Below are 16,143 nucleotides of genomic sequence, written 5' to 3'. Positions count from 1 at the left end.
AACCTCCACCTGATCCGAGACACCCTTCAGGGCAAACCAGCTGGCCCCCACCCCTGTACCAGGCCTCTATCCTATCTAATAAAAGAATAATATACAGATTGATCATCACTGCAACACACAATATAGCTGCCCCCATGTGGACACAAGATGGCCACCACAAGATGGCCAGCAGGAGAGGGCAGTTGGGAGGCACCTGGCCTGCAAGGGAGGGCAGTTGAGAGGGACCAAGCCTGTAAGGGAGGGCAGTTGGAGGTGATCAACCCTGCAGGAGAGGGCAGTTAGGGGTGACCAGGCCGGCAGAGGAGGGAAGTTGGGGGCAAACAGGCTGGCAGCAGAGTGTTTAGGGGGTGATCAGGCTGGCAGGCAGAAGCGGATAGGGGCAATCAGGAAGGCAGGCAGGCAAGCAGTTGGGAGCCAGCAGTCCTGGATTGTGAGAGGGATGTCCGACTGCCCCCGGGCAGTCGGACATCCCTTGAGGGGTCCCATATTGGAGAGGGTACAGGCTGGGCTGAGGGACAACCCCCCTCCGTGCACGAATTTCGTGCACCGGGCCTCTAGTTCACAAATAATAACTGTAAATATGATGCAACAGCTGAAGCGTTTCCAAAGTATGTGATGCCTTCCTCTCACTTTCCCTGTGAAGTTCACAGCCCAGGGCCCCTCCGTGGCCGGGGAGGCGCCGGGCGCTGGCCCGCAGCAGAGCCAGCCCCAGACCAGGGCTCGCTGTCCATCGAGTCGGTGCACACGAGGGCGGGAGCCTGCGTCCTAACTGCCACGGGACACGCAGCACAGAACCGGGCCTGGGGGAGGAGCTTCGCCAGGAACCCGGAGTGCCCACTGCCCGCCCCAGAGACAAGCCCAAGGTCAGCACCCAATCCGGCAGGTCAGCCTGTCCACCCGCCAACGCTGACGACAGTGTCACCCACACAGTTCCCACATCTCTGCCCACGCCGCCCACGCCAACAGCAAGCGGGTCACTTACGTGGCTTGGCGTTGGCCACCACGGCCAGGCTCTCGGGGGGGTGTTCGGCGGCGCCCTCAGGGTGACCATACTCGACGACCGCCACGTGGCCCAGCGGCACGCTCCACTTCAGCAGGTGCCTCTGGCCGGCCGGCAGCAGCGCGTGGCTGTCCTGGCCCGTCCTGCAACGACAACCGCGAGCCACGGCGTGACGTCGCGACACTTCCCACCCGCAGCTTCCCCAGCGGGAGGCCCGGAGCTGTGCCCCCCGAGCCTCTGGTGCTCTCGGGAGCCGGCACCACCTGCTGCACGACAAGGCTTCCCATCAGGTGAGCGGGAGGGCTTCGTCCACGGTCTGCCCCGCAGAGCCCGGGGGAGGGACGGACGACCTCCCGCAGAGCCCGGGGGAGGGACGGACGACCTCCCGCAGAGCCCGGGGGAGGGACGGGACGACCTCGCACAGAGCCCGGCGCCGAGGGCTCCCCGAACACTGCCAACGGGACACTCCTGTGGGGGAGCCCTCCTCTCATCGCCGCCCCGGGGCTAACGCTCACATTCCTTCTTTCCTCTTGGGCACAGCACAACCATGTTAGTGACATCAAATCACCCCATAGTCTCCGTGACCAAAAGACGCCTCGAGGCCCTGGCTGTGTGCTCAGCGGTCAGAGCGTTGGCCCCGCACCGAAGGGTCGCAGGTTCCATGCCTGGGCCCCGTTGGGGCACGTGTGAGAGGCAACCAATGGATGTGTCTCCCTCACATCGATGTTTCTCTCTCTCCTCCTGTCACTCTCTCTAAAAAACCAAGGAAAAAATATCCTCAGGCGACGATTAACAGCAACAAGAGAACCTTATCGCACACGCAGCAACTAACCGTTTAAAACATCTCACGAACCACACAGATCACTTTCTTCTTCGTCACACAAGGAGCAAACATGCAGAAATGCACAGAACACATGTGTGGCCGGGAGGACACCGGAGAAAGCATGTATGAAAATGTGTGTGTGTGTTTGCGTGTGTGTGCATGTGTGCGTGTGTGCGTGTGTGTGCGTGTAAGGAGAAGTGACCCCGTCCGCCCTAATTTCCACCAGCGCGGCCTTGGCGGCTCCCACGGGACCGCCCGGAAGTAAGCGGTTCGTGGTTGGTTCGAAGCGTGTCCCCCGCCTCACGGGGGGCGGTCCCTGCGCGTGGCACCCCGGTGGCCGGGACGGAGGGGCACCAGCAGGCGCCCGCTCCGGGGACGGCCGGTCCTTACCGGGCGCTGACGGTGACGCACATGAGCACGTCGGTCAGCATGAGCAGCCGCCGCTCCTTGGTCTTGAGGACCTCCCCGCGGTCGCTGTACACGGTCTCGATCACGTCGTCGGACCGGATGAGGTGCCGGCTCCCGCTGCTGAGAAGCTGGACATTCACGTCACGCTCGACACGGTCGCCACGCTCGCGGTGATCAGAGAAGGGAGAGGCGCGCCGCGGAGCACGGACAGCGCGGGGTCTCGGCCGCGTCTTCAGGGAGGACCCGCCGGCGCACGCAGCCAGCGCGGGGAGCTCAGAGCGCGGCTGTTCCCCCAGAGCTCCACAGACGGGTTTCAGGTCCTCTCCACGCGAGAGGCCCGCACCCCTGTGACACGCCTCTGAGGCTGAGACACTGACACGCCCGGCCATGGCTCAGGGGCTGAGCGTTGACCCGTGAACCAGGAGGTCACGGTTCGATTCCCGCTCAGGGCACATGCCTGGGTTCCGGGCTCGTCCCCAGCAGGGGGCGTGCAGGAGGCAGCTGACCAGTGATTCTCTCTCCTCATGGATGTTTCTCTCTCTCTCCCTCTCCCTTTCTCTCTCTCTGAAATCAACACATATATCTTTAAAATACGTAAAATATAAATAAACTGCACACACAGGGCTTTAACTCAGCATCTAAAATAACACCCCGCGTCTGAAAGCAGAATTCGGCGGGAAGAGCGGCTCTTCACCTTTCCGGGGTCCTGGGTCCCCTTGAGGGCGCGATGAACCCGTGCACCCCTTTCCTGAGGACGCCCAGACTCTGAAGCGTAGGCAGCCTCCGGTGTCGGCGGCTGGCCGGGAGCTGCCGGAGGCCCCGGGGGTTAGTGGCAGGGCGGCGACAGCGGCGGGTTAGTGAGAGCAGAGGGCACCCCGGGAGGCGGGGCGTCTCCGTCCACCTTGTTCAGGTATCGCTCGTTCACGGCTTTCGCGATCTGCTTCATTTCGCAGCGCTGATCCGCGTCTCGCTTTCTCTCGTTCAGTTTCTCTGCCAGCGTCTCCAGCTCCGTCAGCGCCATCTGGAGGGGCAGCCGGTCGGGGTGTCCGCGGGGCGTGTTCCTCAGCATGTCCTTTTGGGGAAACGAGTAAACGTGTGTGTGTGTGTGTGTGTGTGTGTGTGTGTGTGTGACTGCCCGTGTGGGGGCCGAGGGCCGTGGTCACCCGCAGACGCCCCGCCCAGGGCCCCATCGCCCACGCGGCCGCAGAGGGAAGAATAAAAACCCGCCGGGAAGGACGCAAACCAGGTGAGTCACAGCCTGACGGACGCTTCGACAGGGCCTTTCCCAAAAACAAGGTTAGCTCACTCCACGGCCTTGCTCACGGAAAGGCCCTGGCCCGGCCGCGTGGCTCAGGGGTTGAGCATCGACCTATGAACCAGGAGGTCACGGCTCACTCCCTGTCAGGGCACTTGCCCGGTTTGGGGGCTCGATCCCCAGTGTGGGGCGTGCAGGAGGCAGCCGGTCCATGATTCTCTCTCATCATGGATGTTTCTCTCTCTCCCTCTCCCTTCCTCTCTGGAATCAATAAAGATAAATTTTAACACCCAGACACACCAACACCACACTCGGTCCTGCCCCAGGCCAGGCTGCAGGCACGGAGCCCGACACTCGGGGTTCTGAGTGACGGGGAGGAGCCTGTCCAGCGCGGCTGAGCCGAGGCCAGTGGTGGCTCCCGTGGCCGTGGCTCCAGGTGGATTGGAGGCTGGCCCTCCAGGGAGGGGCCTGAGGGATGAGGGGGTCCCCACTGGCCAGTGAGGCCATCCGTCTGCCTCCACAGGGAACCGCCCCGGAAACCCACCGGCAGGGCTGGAGAGGTTCGGGGTCGGGGACGTGGTGCAGGAGGGTGGTGAGCGCCTGGCAGCCCCAGGCCCCCCCGCCTGCCCCTCCCCCCGGGCGTCCATCTGGCGGCCGAGTTATAAACCGAGAACGCCAGTGCCTTCCTGAGGTCCGGGAGCCCCGCCAGCCCGTTCCTGAACCTGCGGGCGTGGGGACCCCAGCTGGGGAGCCGAGTGCGACACAACCGGGTGGCTGTGGCCGGCTACTGCACTTGGCGTCTGAAGTGGACGGGCCCTGGGCCTGAGGCTGACGCTCGGGGGTCAGTGTCAGCTGAGCCGCACGCAGGACGCAGGCTGGTGGGGGCCCCCTCGGAGGAGAGGAGGGGCTGAGGCTCCAGGGAGGACTGGTCCCAGGGGTCCCTGGGGTCAGCAGGGGTCAGCAGGGGTCATGGGGTCGCGGTACCTGGAGCAGCAGGATGAACTGCGGGAACCTCTGGATGGGCCTGGTCATCAGGCTGTAGAGCGTGACGCGGTCTGGACTGGACTCCTGGCTCTGCTGCGAGGAGAGGGGTCTCACTCACCTCGGGCAGCGGGACGCCAAGGCCGTCCACGCCCAGCACGCGGCCTCGGGGCGGAGTCAAGGCCACTCAGGGCCTGCGTCCGCGTCTGCAGACACTTCCCCCACTGCCTGCCCCCCCACCCCTCCTGTCCCTCAGGTCCACCTCTCGGCCCCTGGCCTGCCCCTCCCTCCTGTCCCTCACGTCCGCCTCTCGGCCCCTGGCCTGCAGCGCGCGGGGCTGGCTTCTGAGTCAAGCCTTCGAGCCCTGGCTGGTGGCTCAGTGGTTAGAGCACCGGCCTGCACACCAAAGGGTCCCAGGTTCAGTTCCTGGTCAAGGGCACGGACCTGCTTTGCAGGTTTGATCCCCAGCCCTGGTTGGGGCGCGAGGGGGAGGCCACCAATGGATGTGTCTGTCTCACATCGATGTTCCTCTCTCTCTCTCCCCCTGTCCCTTCCACTCTCTCTAAAAATCAATGGAGCCCTGACCGGTTTGGCTCAATGGATAGAGCGTCGACCTGCGGACTGAAGGGTCCCAGGTTCGATTCCGGTCAAGGGCATGTACCTTGGTTGCGGGCACATCCCCCAGTAGGAGGTGTGCAGGAGGCAGCTGATCGATGTTTCTCTCTCACCAATGTTTCTAACTCTCTATCCCTCTCCCTTCCTCTCTGTAAAAAATCAATAAAGTATATTTTTAAATAAAAAAAATATATATATCTTCAGGTGAGGATTAACAAAATACCGTATTTTCCGGTGTATAAGACGACTGGGCATATAGAAGATTTTCCTGGGTTAAAAAGTCGTCTTATACGCTGGAAAATACGGTAATAATAATAAAATAAATTATAAAAAATAAAAGCTATGTTACCCCTGAAAATGCATCTTTCTTTCTTGCATTGATCCAACACCCAGGGCGCTATTGGTTCTAAAGCCGTTACAGTGAGCGGCACGGCACACTGAGCGGCACGGCACACTGAGCGGCACGGCACACTGAGCGGCATGGCACACTGAGCGGCACGGCACACGGAGCGGCACGGCACACTGAGCGGCACAGTACACGGAGCGGCACGGCACACTGAGCGGCACGGCACACTGAGCGGCACGGCACACTGAGCGGCACGGCACACTGAGCGGCACGGCACACTGAGCGGCATGGCACACTGAGCAGGGTACACTGGGAGGCGAGGGTGTGTCGTTTCATTATCAGGTATCCCACGTGGAGCCTGTTATCAGAGGCGTTAAAACCCAAAATGGGCCCTGACCGGTTTGGCTCAGTGGATAGAGCCTCGGCCTGCAGACTGAAGGGTCCCAGGTTCGATTCCGGTCAAGGGCATGTACCTTGGTTGCGGGCACATCCCCGGTAGGAGGTGTGCAGGAGGCAGCTGATCGATGTTTCTCTCTCATCGATGTTTCTAACTCTTTATCCCTCTCTCTTCCTCTCTGTAAAAAATCAATAAAATAAAAAAACCCGGAATGGGGAAAGGCTGCCTACCTTCAAAAACTCCAGGAAGGCGGGCTTCGTGGAGCAGGCCTTCCTGAGGACGGCCACGGCCGCGCTGAAGTTGTTCACGTACTCGCTGTAGGCGTCCAGCACCATGGACTTGGAGAACTGAAATCGGACGCGAGACACGTGAGGAACGTGGCACCCAGGGGCCTCCCAACCTCAAGTGACCCTCGTCACGGCCACGCCACATGAAACAAACTCCATTTCCACAACGTGTGACTTTCTGGGTCCATTTCTGGGGACTCTGTTCCGTTCCATTGGTCTACGTGCCTGCTCTTGTGCCGGGACCGGGCTGTTCTGAGCGCAGTGGCTTTGTAGTATAACTTAGTACCTGGTATTGTGATCCCTCCCATTTTTTGCTCGACTTTCCCAAGATGCTGCGGCTATTCGGGGTCTTTTTTGGTTCCATATGCATTTTTGGAGAGTTTGTTCTAGATCTGTGAAATACGCCGTTGGTATTTTAATAGGGGTTGCGTTGAATCTGGAGCTTGCTTTGGGTAATATGGACATTTTAATGATGTTGATGCTACCAATCCATGAACATGGTATACTCTTCCACTAGTTTATGTCTTCCTCTATCTCTTTTTTCAACATCCTGTGGTTTTCTGAGTACAGGTCTTTTACCTCCTTGGTTAAGTGTATTCCTAAGTATCTTAATTATTTTGGGTGCAATGGTAAATGGGATTATTTAGTTTCTCTTTCTGAGAATTCATTATCGGTGTATAAAAATGCCATCGATTTCTGAGTATTCATTTTGTATCCTGTTACATCGCCGAATTCATTTATTAAATCTAGTTGTTTTTTTTGGTGGAGTCTTTAGGGTTTTCTATGTACGATATCATGTCATCTGCGAATAATGAGAGTTTTATTTCCTCCTTTCCAATTTGGATGCCTTTTATTTCTTCTTCTTGTCTGATCGCTGTGGCTAGGACTTCCGGTACGATGTTGAACAGGAGTGGTGAAAGCGGGCATCCCTGTCTTGTTCCTGTTCTGGGGGAAACGGTTTTAGCTTTTGCCCACTGAGCAGGATGTTTTTAAGCCAACGCGTCGGCGTTGTTTGAACGGCGGGGTCCTTGCTCAGGGCCGTGGCAGCCTGGGTTTCCGCACACGTCCCTGGCCGTCCACGTGCAGAGATGACACTACAGCCGCCCTTCCTTACGCTCCGGCCGGCCCGCCCTCACGCCTGGTTCCACCTCCAGGACAGGGCGGCACGCGGGGCAGCGCGAGGTCCCGGCTCCTGCAATGCCCTGCGCCGAGGGCCGTGCACGTAGGTCCTCGGTCCTATTTTCCGAGAAGCACAGAGGCTCCGGGAGGCAGAGACGTTGCCTCGCTCTGTGTTTCTCTCGAGTCCGCACGTCCGTCCGCCAGGATGGAAGCCACGGCCTCGGGCGACACCTGGTGGGGCCTCGCTCACCTGCGTCACGCTTAAAACAGAGAGGACTGTTTCCGCCCGTGGGCGTGGCTCAGTGACGACCTATGACCCAGGAGGTCAGGGTTCAGTGCCCAGTCAGGGCGCAGGAGCAGGCGGGATGCTCCCACACCAGCATTCTCGGGCGGAGCCTCCAGCAGGGGGCGTGCAGGAGGCCGCCCAGCAATGACGCGCTCCTCACTGACGCTTCCCTCGCTCTGTCCCTTCTCCTCTGAGATCAGTAAGAACATGTGTTTCCTGAAAGGGCTGCTCCCATTCAAAAGCTGGTCCCAGGAAAATACTGTGAGAAGGGGATGGAGGGAAAGCGGAGGTGACGACAGAGGAAATGACCCAGATTTCCGTTTCCCTGACAACGGCCGCAGGGGTGTGCGCAGACCCCACGGCGAGCTCGGTTCCTCCTGCTGCCCCAGAGGAAGGAGGCGTCACACGGCGGTCACGGCGCCCACGCAGGTCCACGGGCACGGGACCCGCAGCTGCGCCTTCGCCGGCGCCCTCGGTCAGCGCCATCCACCCATCGCGTGCTGCTCTGTTCCCACGGGCTCCTGCGTCCTGAAGCGAAGCTCGTGGGTCACAAGGCGCCTGAGCCGTGGACGGACCGAGGGCGGACGGACGGCCCAAAGGGCCCGACGCTTCCTCCAGGAGCCCGTGCCCAGGAGCGGCCGCAGCCCCTCCCCCGCCCCCCGCCGGCCTGGGAGCCAGCGTCTGGCCAGCGTCTGCACAGGAGCTCCGGCGCGGAGCACGGGCTGAGGGGCCGGGCATGTGCTCGGCCAGCTCCCCACGGGCCCAGGAGGGGACGGGCTACAGAGGGACGGCCTCACGCAGGCTCCCCGCCCCCGCCCGCACGGTGACGGGCACAGCCGGGCTCGGCCACGCGGCCTGTCAGACTCTCAGACCCCCGTCCCCGGGCCTCCGCGGACTGTCTCCCGGCGACGCACCAAGCCCGCCTGGAGGTGCGGGCGTGGCCCGTCCTGCCGGGCCCGCCCTGGGCAGCGGGCGGCTGACCGTGGGGACAGCGCCGTCCCCGCTGGAACGGCAGGGAGGGCCGGGCGGCCGGCACTCACCGAAGCCACGAAGACGTCGCCGATCATCTCCACGGCGTCCCACTCGGCCACGCGGCTGGCCAGCGCCATCTGGAACAGGCGGTGGCACTGCAGCACCTCCCGGAGGCGGTGGAACACCACCCGCAGCTTCCGCTCGCTCAGCACCCGCGGCTCCATCTCCGCCAGCGGCCGCTCGTACTGCTGGGGACAGAGGGGAGGACGGGGCGGGCCAAGTGTGGAGGGACGTGTCGTGTCCGTACAGGGACTCCACAACACAGCACTCCGCGCATTTTTATTTGTTTATTACTTATTTATGTTTAATCCTCACCCAAGGATATTTCCACTGATGTTTAGAGAGAGTGGAAGAGAGAGGGAAAGACAGAGAGAAACATCGATGCGAGAGAAACACATCAATTGGTTGCCTCCTGCACGGGCCCCGACCAGGGCCCAGCCGGGGAGGAGCCTGCAACCCAGGTACGTGCCCTTGACCAGAATCGAACCCGGGACCCTTTGGACCACAGGCCGGTGCTCTACCCACTGGGCCACACTGGCCAGGGCTCAGCTTGTTTCTATCTTAGAAGACGTCTGTTAACCGTCCCTGCAGGGGAGCCACCGCCGCAGCGGCCAGCGTTCCCTTTCCCAGGGCGTTCGGCGGCGGCTGCGGCGGAGCGAAAGGCAGACGTGAAGGGCCCTGTAGCCAGGTGGACGGTGAGGGACACGCACCTCCAGGATCCGCGTGAGGGCGTCCACGTAGTTCTTCTCGCTGTCGACAATCGAGCCCAGAATATACCTCCTGACCACCTGGAGGGGGCGGGACATACAGCGGAGACGTTACCTCCCGCAGAGCCACGTCACTTCCGCGGGCGCTGCTGACAGAGGCGCTGGGGGTCCGGTTTCCACAGCCGTCGGTAAGGAAACCCCGGGGCCTCACCGCATTGTAAACAGCGGCTCGCGAGCTGGCGTCCGGACAAGCGCGCTGCCCCCGAGCCTCAGCGTGTCCGTCTCTAACCCTCACGGATTCGCTGTAACCGCAGGCGGACACGCGGAGCCACAGCACCAACGCATGCCACCATGACGCACGGCGGTGACTGTCAGGCATGCACGAGCCCGACTCTGAGTGACACGTTCCATGTAACGTGCCCGACTCTGAGTGACACGTTCCATGTAACGTGCCCGACTCTGAGTGACACGTTCCATGTAACGTGCCCGACTCCGAGTGACACGTTCCATGTAACGTGCCCGACTCTGAGTGACACGTTCCATGTAACGTGCCCGACTCTGAGTGACACGTTCCATGTAACGTGCCCGACTCTGAGTGACACGTTCCATGTAACGTGCCCGACTCTGAGTGACACGTTTCACGTGGAAACGACTGTGAGGAGCAGCTCATCCTGACGCGGAGGAGCTACTGGCCACCTGCCCAATACCCTGCTCCGGACGACAGAGGCCCGGAGCCCGGGAAGGCGGCGGACGCTTGTCTGCGAAGATCTGAGCGCCAGCAGGCCCCGCGGGCGGGAACACGGCAGCATCGCCCGCCTGCTCCAGGCGCGGAGCTCGCTGCGGCCTGAGCCGCCTGCCTTCGGAACGCTGACACCATCGTTGGGTCCAGGTTCACACGGCGGTGCGTCTGAGCACACGGCAGGCTCTGCGACGCCTGTGACGGCCCGTGACCGCCTCGGCGCTGCAGCAGCCTCAACACTTTTCGGCAAGTTATTTTTGCCAATAAATGGAAACCAGCGTAAGTCACAATCAGGCTGGTTTTAAACCACACGCACATGCACATGCACACACATGCACACGCGTACAGGCACACACATGCACACGCACACAGGCACACATGGGCACAGGCACACACACATGCACACACAATCACATGCCCACCCCCAGCCAACCCAGGGAGTGCACGCCCCTCGCACCTGGCGGCCGGGACAGCGTCTCCCACAGGAAGTAGCTCAGCTAACAGACGGGGCCGCTAGGACAACAGACCTTTATTGACAAGGGAGTGGATTGTCCTTCACAGAAAAGACTGTTCGATTCACAAAATTAAGACCAAAATCAACCCCTCGGGATAGTTAAGGAAGAAAGTGACGCAGTGAAGACAGGACGGCTGTGCCCGGGATTAAACCCAAGCACACAAGCCGGCCAGCCCCGGCCCTCCCCGGGGGCCCATCAGCCGGCTGGGCCACAGCCGACCCTCAGAATGGGAGTTAGGGCCCAGGTCCGAGTCCCCCCTCCCCCTCCATCAGCCTGGCTGGGTCACGGGCTGACCCTCAGAATGGGAGTTAGGGCCCAGGTCCGAGTCCCCCCTCCTCCCCGATCAGCCTGGCTGGGCCACAGCCGACCCTCAGAATGGGAGTTAGGCCCAGGTCCGAGTCCCCCCTCCCCCGCCATCAGCCTGGCTGGGTCACAGCCGACCCTCAGAATGGGAGTTAGGGCCCAGGTCCGAGTCCCCCCTCCCCGCCATCAGCCTGGCTGGGTCACGGGCTGACCCTCAGAATGGGAGTTAGGGCCCAGGTCCGAGTCACCCCCCACCTCAAACGGGCAGAGGGTCAAACCGAGGCCAGCTTCCCCACCATTCACATCACAGACGCGGCCTCCCCTCGGAGGGAGGCTCCTCGGGGTCTGACCTAGGAACTCTATTTCTTTTTCTAAAGTCCTGAGACAATCCTCACGTATCGGACAAAGGACCTGGCATTGGTCCAAGACAAGTTAATAAAAACAAGAATAAAACCACAGAAACCTCCGCAGACGTGACAGCCACACGCTGCCTCCCGGTGAACCCGCCGTCCTCCCGCACCAGAAGTAACTCCCCGTGTGCACTCTGCACCTGCAGGCCCTCAGAGTCACCCGGGGAGACTCAAAATACTCAGGAACCGGCATGTCCGAGCCCGGGTCCCGGCCGCCCGGGTCCCGGCCGCCCTGCTGGGGAACCCTCCGCCTGCCCAGCGTCCTACCTGCTGCTGGGTCAGCCCCTCAGGCATCGGGGTGAGCACGGCGTCGGGGTGCTGGCAGTCCACGTCGATGAACACGCTCTGCTCCTCCTCGAGGCCCGGCCTGGGATCTAAGGAGTCGGGACGCGCGGGTGTGACACGGAGACCACGTCCCCCCACGTCGCGGAGCAGCCAGTCGCTGTCGACCGAGACCGAGCATGGTCTCCCGTTCCCGCCCCCCCCGCCCCCCCCCCCCCCCGCGATGACCCAGGCGACCCGCCCACACCGCGGACACACCCCGCCCACGGGGAGCTGCTGGAGCGCGGAATGGTCAGTGTCTGGAGTTCACCTTCCAGGGCAGAGGGGGCGTTTGAGTGCCTGACGGTGAACTGGAAATGGCTATGCTATATAATCCTATCTAATAAAAGGCTAATATGCAGATCGAGCACCCGGCAGAACGACCGGTCGCTATGACACACACTAAGGCACACACATGCACCAGGGGGCAGACACGCAACGCAGGAGCTGCCCCCTGGTGGTCAGTGCGCTCCCACAGGGGGAACTCTGCTCAGCCAGAAGCCGGGCTCTCGGCTGGCGAGGGCAGTGGTGGTGGCGGGAGCCTCTCCCACCTCCGCAGCAGCGCTAAGGGTGTCCGTGGGACGGAGAGGGCGCCGCAGGCCTGAGGACCCCCCCTCCCCCCGAGTGCACGAATATCATGCACCAGGCCTCTAGTTTAATCTATAAAATATCACTGCCATCCCTGGCACATGCCCAACCTGTCGATGTTTCTCTCTCTCTCCCTTTCCCTTCCCCTCTCTCTAAAATAAAATAAATAAAAGCAGATCCTTGGATGAGGATTTAAAAAGTAATAAAAATGAAGTCTCACACCCAGAAACAGAGAACGGCTGCGGAGACGCCCGAGAGCCAGCACTGCTGGCCAGGACGCTCGGGGGACGCCCTGGGCTTCCTGACCGCCTGCCTGTCCCACCACACGTCTGAAAAAGCACAGGCTCCCAAGTCAGAAAGTTTACACCAAAACTACATTCTCCTTCACAAACGCAGTAAAGCTAAACACACGAAGATTCCCCCAAAGGGCTGGAAACCAGAAAAGCACGGGACGTGGCCCACGTCCCAGACTGAGCTCTGGGCCTCCACGGGGCACCCTCCCTGGGCCCGGGGCCCAGCCTGAGCTCTGGGCCTCCACGGGGCACCCTCCCTGGGCCCGGGGCCCAGCCTGAGCTCTGGGCCTCCACGGGGGAGCAGGCCCTGGGGTGGGGGGAGCAGGCCCCAGGGTGGGGGGAGCAGGCCCCGAGCACAGCCAGGGGGAACTGCCCACCAGCTTCCCGGCCCGGGGACCGCGGCGCCGACCTTGGGCAATGAAGGACTTGGTCCTGATGAAGGAGCGGCCCCGCTTCACGGCGGCCTTGGTCTTCTCCAGCCCGTCCCGCGTGCCCTCCTTGGCAGCCTTCATCAGCTTCTGCACCTGCGGGCGAGGCGGGGCCGTGAGGGCGGGCGGCCCGTACAAACCCACCTGCAATTTCCACCTCTTGTCAAAGAGCACAGTCGGAGTCTGATCTGGAAACGTCCCGGGAACGGCTGTGGGACCGGGGAGCGCGCTCCTGTGGCCTGAGTGCGTGTGTGGTGCGGGGCCGTCTGTCTTTTTAAAAAACAGGGAAAAACAGCCCAGCTGGCGTGGCTCCGTGGCTGAGCGTCGACCTATGAACCAGGAGGTCACGGCTCGATTCCCGGTCAGGGCACAGGCCCGGGTTGCAGGCTCGATCCCCAGTGTGGGGCGTGCAGGAGGCAGCCAATCAAAGATTCTCATCACTGATGTTTCTCTCTCTCCCTCTCCTTTCCTCTCTGAAAGCAATAAAAAAAAAACATTTTTTTTTAAAGGGAGGAACAAACTTTAACTACAAAGCCCTCCTTTGATTGACATGGTTACAGAGTGCCCTGATGTTTAAATCTTTATTGGAATCACTGGCCACACAAGCAGCTTTGCAGACCGGGCAGGCGGGACGAGCCCGCAGGCGGTGAAGGCCTCAGCCCCGGAGAGGGCACACCTGCCCGCACACCTGCCCGCCCGCCAGCCCGGGCCTCCGCAGCCCGCCCAGCCTCGGGCAGCCACGTCCACGGCCCACGGCCCCGCCCACTGCACAGAGCGCTGCACCCACGCGATGGTAAGACGCAGCAAAGTGACTGCAGACAGACAGAGGGACAGACAGAGGGGAGGGGGCAGGACCAGGCCGACCTCCACGCCTCTGCGGACACCTGAGGCCACAGGCACGCCCCGGCCGTGGGCCTCACTGACCGCGTTCCCCGCGAGCGTCTCAGAGCGGCCGGCAGAGCGTGTCTGGTTCCTTAGAGGGCTCACGTCTGAGGGCTGGCCTTGGGGACCCGGGCTTCTTCCGGAGAAACTCGACGGCCTCTGACGGGAGACCCAGCGCCTTCCCGAGCGGCCCTCCGACCCGCCTCCCTGGTCCCGGTGGAGAGGCTCAGGTACCGCCCAGGGCTCCCGCCCGCCTGCCTCCCGCCAGCACCCCGCAGGCCTCAGGCCCCGCTGTGCACCGAGCGAAGAGGCGCTGGCCCGGGCCCCGCTGCCAGCTCAGGTGCGAGCGGCTGGCGTTCCAGACCGGCCGGGGCTGCCCCCGTGTCTGCGGATTGGGGCTCCGGTGTGAGCAGGCTGCCCCCCGCCGCCCCCCGGGGAGCGGCTTCCGGGTGAGGTCACCCATTGCACCTCCAGCCCCACCGTCCCCGCAGCCCTTCCCCCCACACACACCCCCGCCCCCCGAGCCTCAGGCGCCTTCCCAAAACTGTCCAGCAAGACCACGCTCACCCCCGAAACTGAACCACGTCAGCGCCCAACAGGGCCCCACTTCCGGCAGCCGGAGGACCCCTCTGCCACCGCGTCCACCCTGCGAGCAGCTGGGCGTCCCTAACCACGGCGTCCACAGTGCGCCCGACACCCCCAAGGCTTCCCTTCGCCATGGCCCCGAACCCCACTCTCTTCCCCCAACCCGGCCGCTATGCCTCGTCTCAGCCCATTCCTGTCTTGGCTCCGTCCGTCCGAGGCTGACCCGCTCCCTTAGCCCCCCCTCCCCACCCCATCCCCCTGCCACCACCCTGCATGTGCAGGGACAAGGAGGCCTGGCCCGGAGCTGGGGAGGCACCGCAGGTGAGGAGAGCCTCCGTGTCCGGCCAGAGGGAGGAGCCAGCCGGCCCTCAGGTACCCACACACCCACCGCCAAGGCTGCCCATGTGCCCGGCTCCCCTAGGCCCTGCCGCTCCCGACCGACCGTCCACCGTTCCGTGGACCCGGCCACCTTCACACGCTCCCGCTGGCTAAGTGGGCGGCCCGGAAACCCGCCGGACCCTGGATTCGCCCAGGACGGCCCTGCCCAGACCGGCCACCCGCGGGACCTGCCTGACCCTAAGCGAGCCTCCTGACTCCGGGCCCTGGTCCTGCTCCCGGCCCCCGGCACAGACACACTGGGCACAGAGCGCGGGGGAGGAGGGGGCGATGCTAAGCAGACGTCTACTTCCAGGTAAGCGCACTCAGCACACGGCCACGGCCACAGGACAGGGGAGGAGGCCGGACTGAAGGAAGCTGCATGAGACAAGGGCCTTTAAAACAGCGCAAGGGCCCGGCGGCGTGGCGCAGGGGGTGAGCGATGATCCATGACCCAGGAGGTCACGGTTCGATTTCCGGTCAGGGCACAGGCCCGGGTTGTGGGCTCCATCCCCCGTGGGGGGCGTGCAGGAGGCAGCTGATCCATGAATCTCTCTCATCATTGATGCTTCTCTCTCTCTCCCGCTCCCTTCCTCTCTGACATCAATTTAAAAATATATTTTTAAAAATAAATAAACAAATAAAAAAATAAATAAGACACATCTCAAGGAACTGGTGGCCGTCACACGTCCAAACCCAGCCCCTCACACCCGGGTCTCCGGACGCCGCTCCGCTCGGGACAAGGATGGAGCCGCGGGCCGCCGTCCACCGGGGCTGTGTACCTGTATTCACTGCAGGACTCGGGGACGCTGAGGGGACTGAACGTTTTCCATTAATAGTCACTGAAAAGTAATCATAACCCCACTCCTGTGTCTTCGCCGACAGGTTTATGGAAAAGCCACTGTCTTTCCCCACTGCCGGGGGCACCTGCAGGGGGCTGGGCCCTGCCTTCCGGGGCTGGGATGGCCCACCTGCGGGGCCTCTAGGAACCCCTCCGCCCGCGGTGAGGGGGAGAGGGAGAGAGAGGGAGGCAAATGGCCCCCCAGCTGGACCGGAAGCTGCTGAGCGTCTGGGCGGCCCGGGGGACCCCAGCGGGTGGGGAGGGGCCCACGCTACCTTCAGCTCCTGCTTCTGCTTTAGCTGCTGAATCTCCCCCGCGCCCACTGTGCTGGCCACCAACTCTCTCATCTTTCTCTCATAGCGCGCCTTCACCCGGGCCAGGTCGTGGGACAGCTGAGCACAGAGAGACACATCCTTTCACAAGGCGCTCCTCTGGGAACGGCGACACTCTGACCCCGAGGGGCTCCCGGAACCCACACCACGCCGCCAGCCCCGAGGGCCCACAACGCTCAGAAATAAACACCAGTGAGTGCAGCCCTGCCGGCGTGGCTCCGTGGCTGAGTGCTGACCTAGGACCCAGGAGGTCAGGGTTGGATTCCCGGTCAGGG

General features: G+C 62.5%; 1 protein-coding gene across 2 annotated transcripts in view; it reads right to left on the bottom strand.

Moving 5' to 3' along the window:
* The window catches only part of ARHGEF10 (Rho guanine nucleotide exchange factor 10), a 62,769-nt gene that overhangs the window by 21,821 nt on the left and 24,805 nt on the right, over nucleotides 1–16,143 (bottom strand). The window contains exons 9-18 of one of the 2 annotated variants that reach the window (XM_054720194.1): nucleotides 15,812–15,928; nucleotides 12,835–12,949; nucleotides 11,491–11,597; nucleotides 9,260–9,337; nucleotides 8,558–8,737; nucleotides 6,056–6,172; nucleotides 4,471–4,563; nucleotides 3,133–3,303; nucleotides 2,214–2,359; nucleotides 983–1,143 (exon numbers count right to left, since the gene is read on the bottom strand). In XM_054720194.1, the coding sequence (XP_054576169.1) occupies nucleotides 983–1,143; nucleotides 2,214–2,359; nucleotides 3,133–3,303; nucleotides 4,471–4,563; nucleotides 6,056–6,172; nucleotides 8,558–8,737; nucleotides 9,260–9,337; nucleotides 11,491–11,597; nucleotides 12,835–12,949; nucleotides 15,812–15,928 (1,285 nt within the window). The remainder of the gene's footprint in view (nucleotides 1–982; nucleotides 1,144–2,213; nucleotides 2,360–3,132; nucleotides 3,304–4,470; nucleotides 4,564–6,055; nucleotides 6,173–8,557; nucleotides 8,738–9,259; nucleotides 9,338–11,490; nucleotides 11,598–12,834; nucleotides 12,950–15,811; nucleotides 15,929–16,143) is intronic. The other variant, XM_054720195.1, reaches the window with a different exon arrangement.

The sequence above is a fragment of the Eptesicus fuscus genome, chromosome 8 (assembly GCF_027574615.1).
Source record: "Eptesicus fuscus isolate TK198812 chromosome 8, DD_ASM_mEF_20220401, whole genome shotgun sequence".
Taxonomy (NCBI): domain Eukaryota; kingdom Metazoa; phylum Chordata; class Mammalia; order Chiroptera; family Vespertilionidae; genus Eptesicus; species Eptesicus fuscus.
The sequence above is the reverse complement of the archived record's forward strand: the minus strand, read 5'-3'. Positions and strand labels throughout refer to the sequence as shown.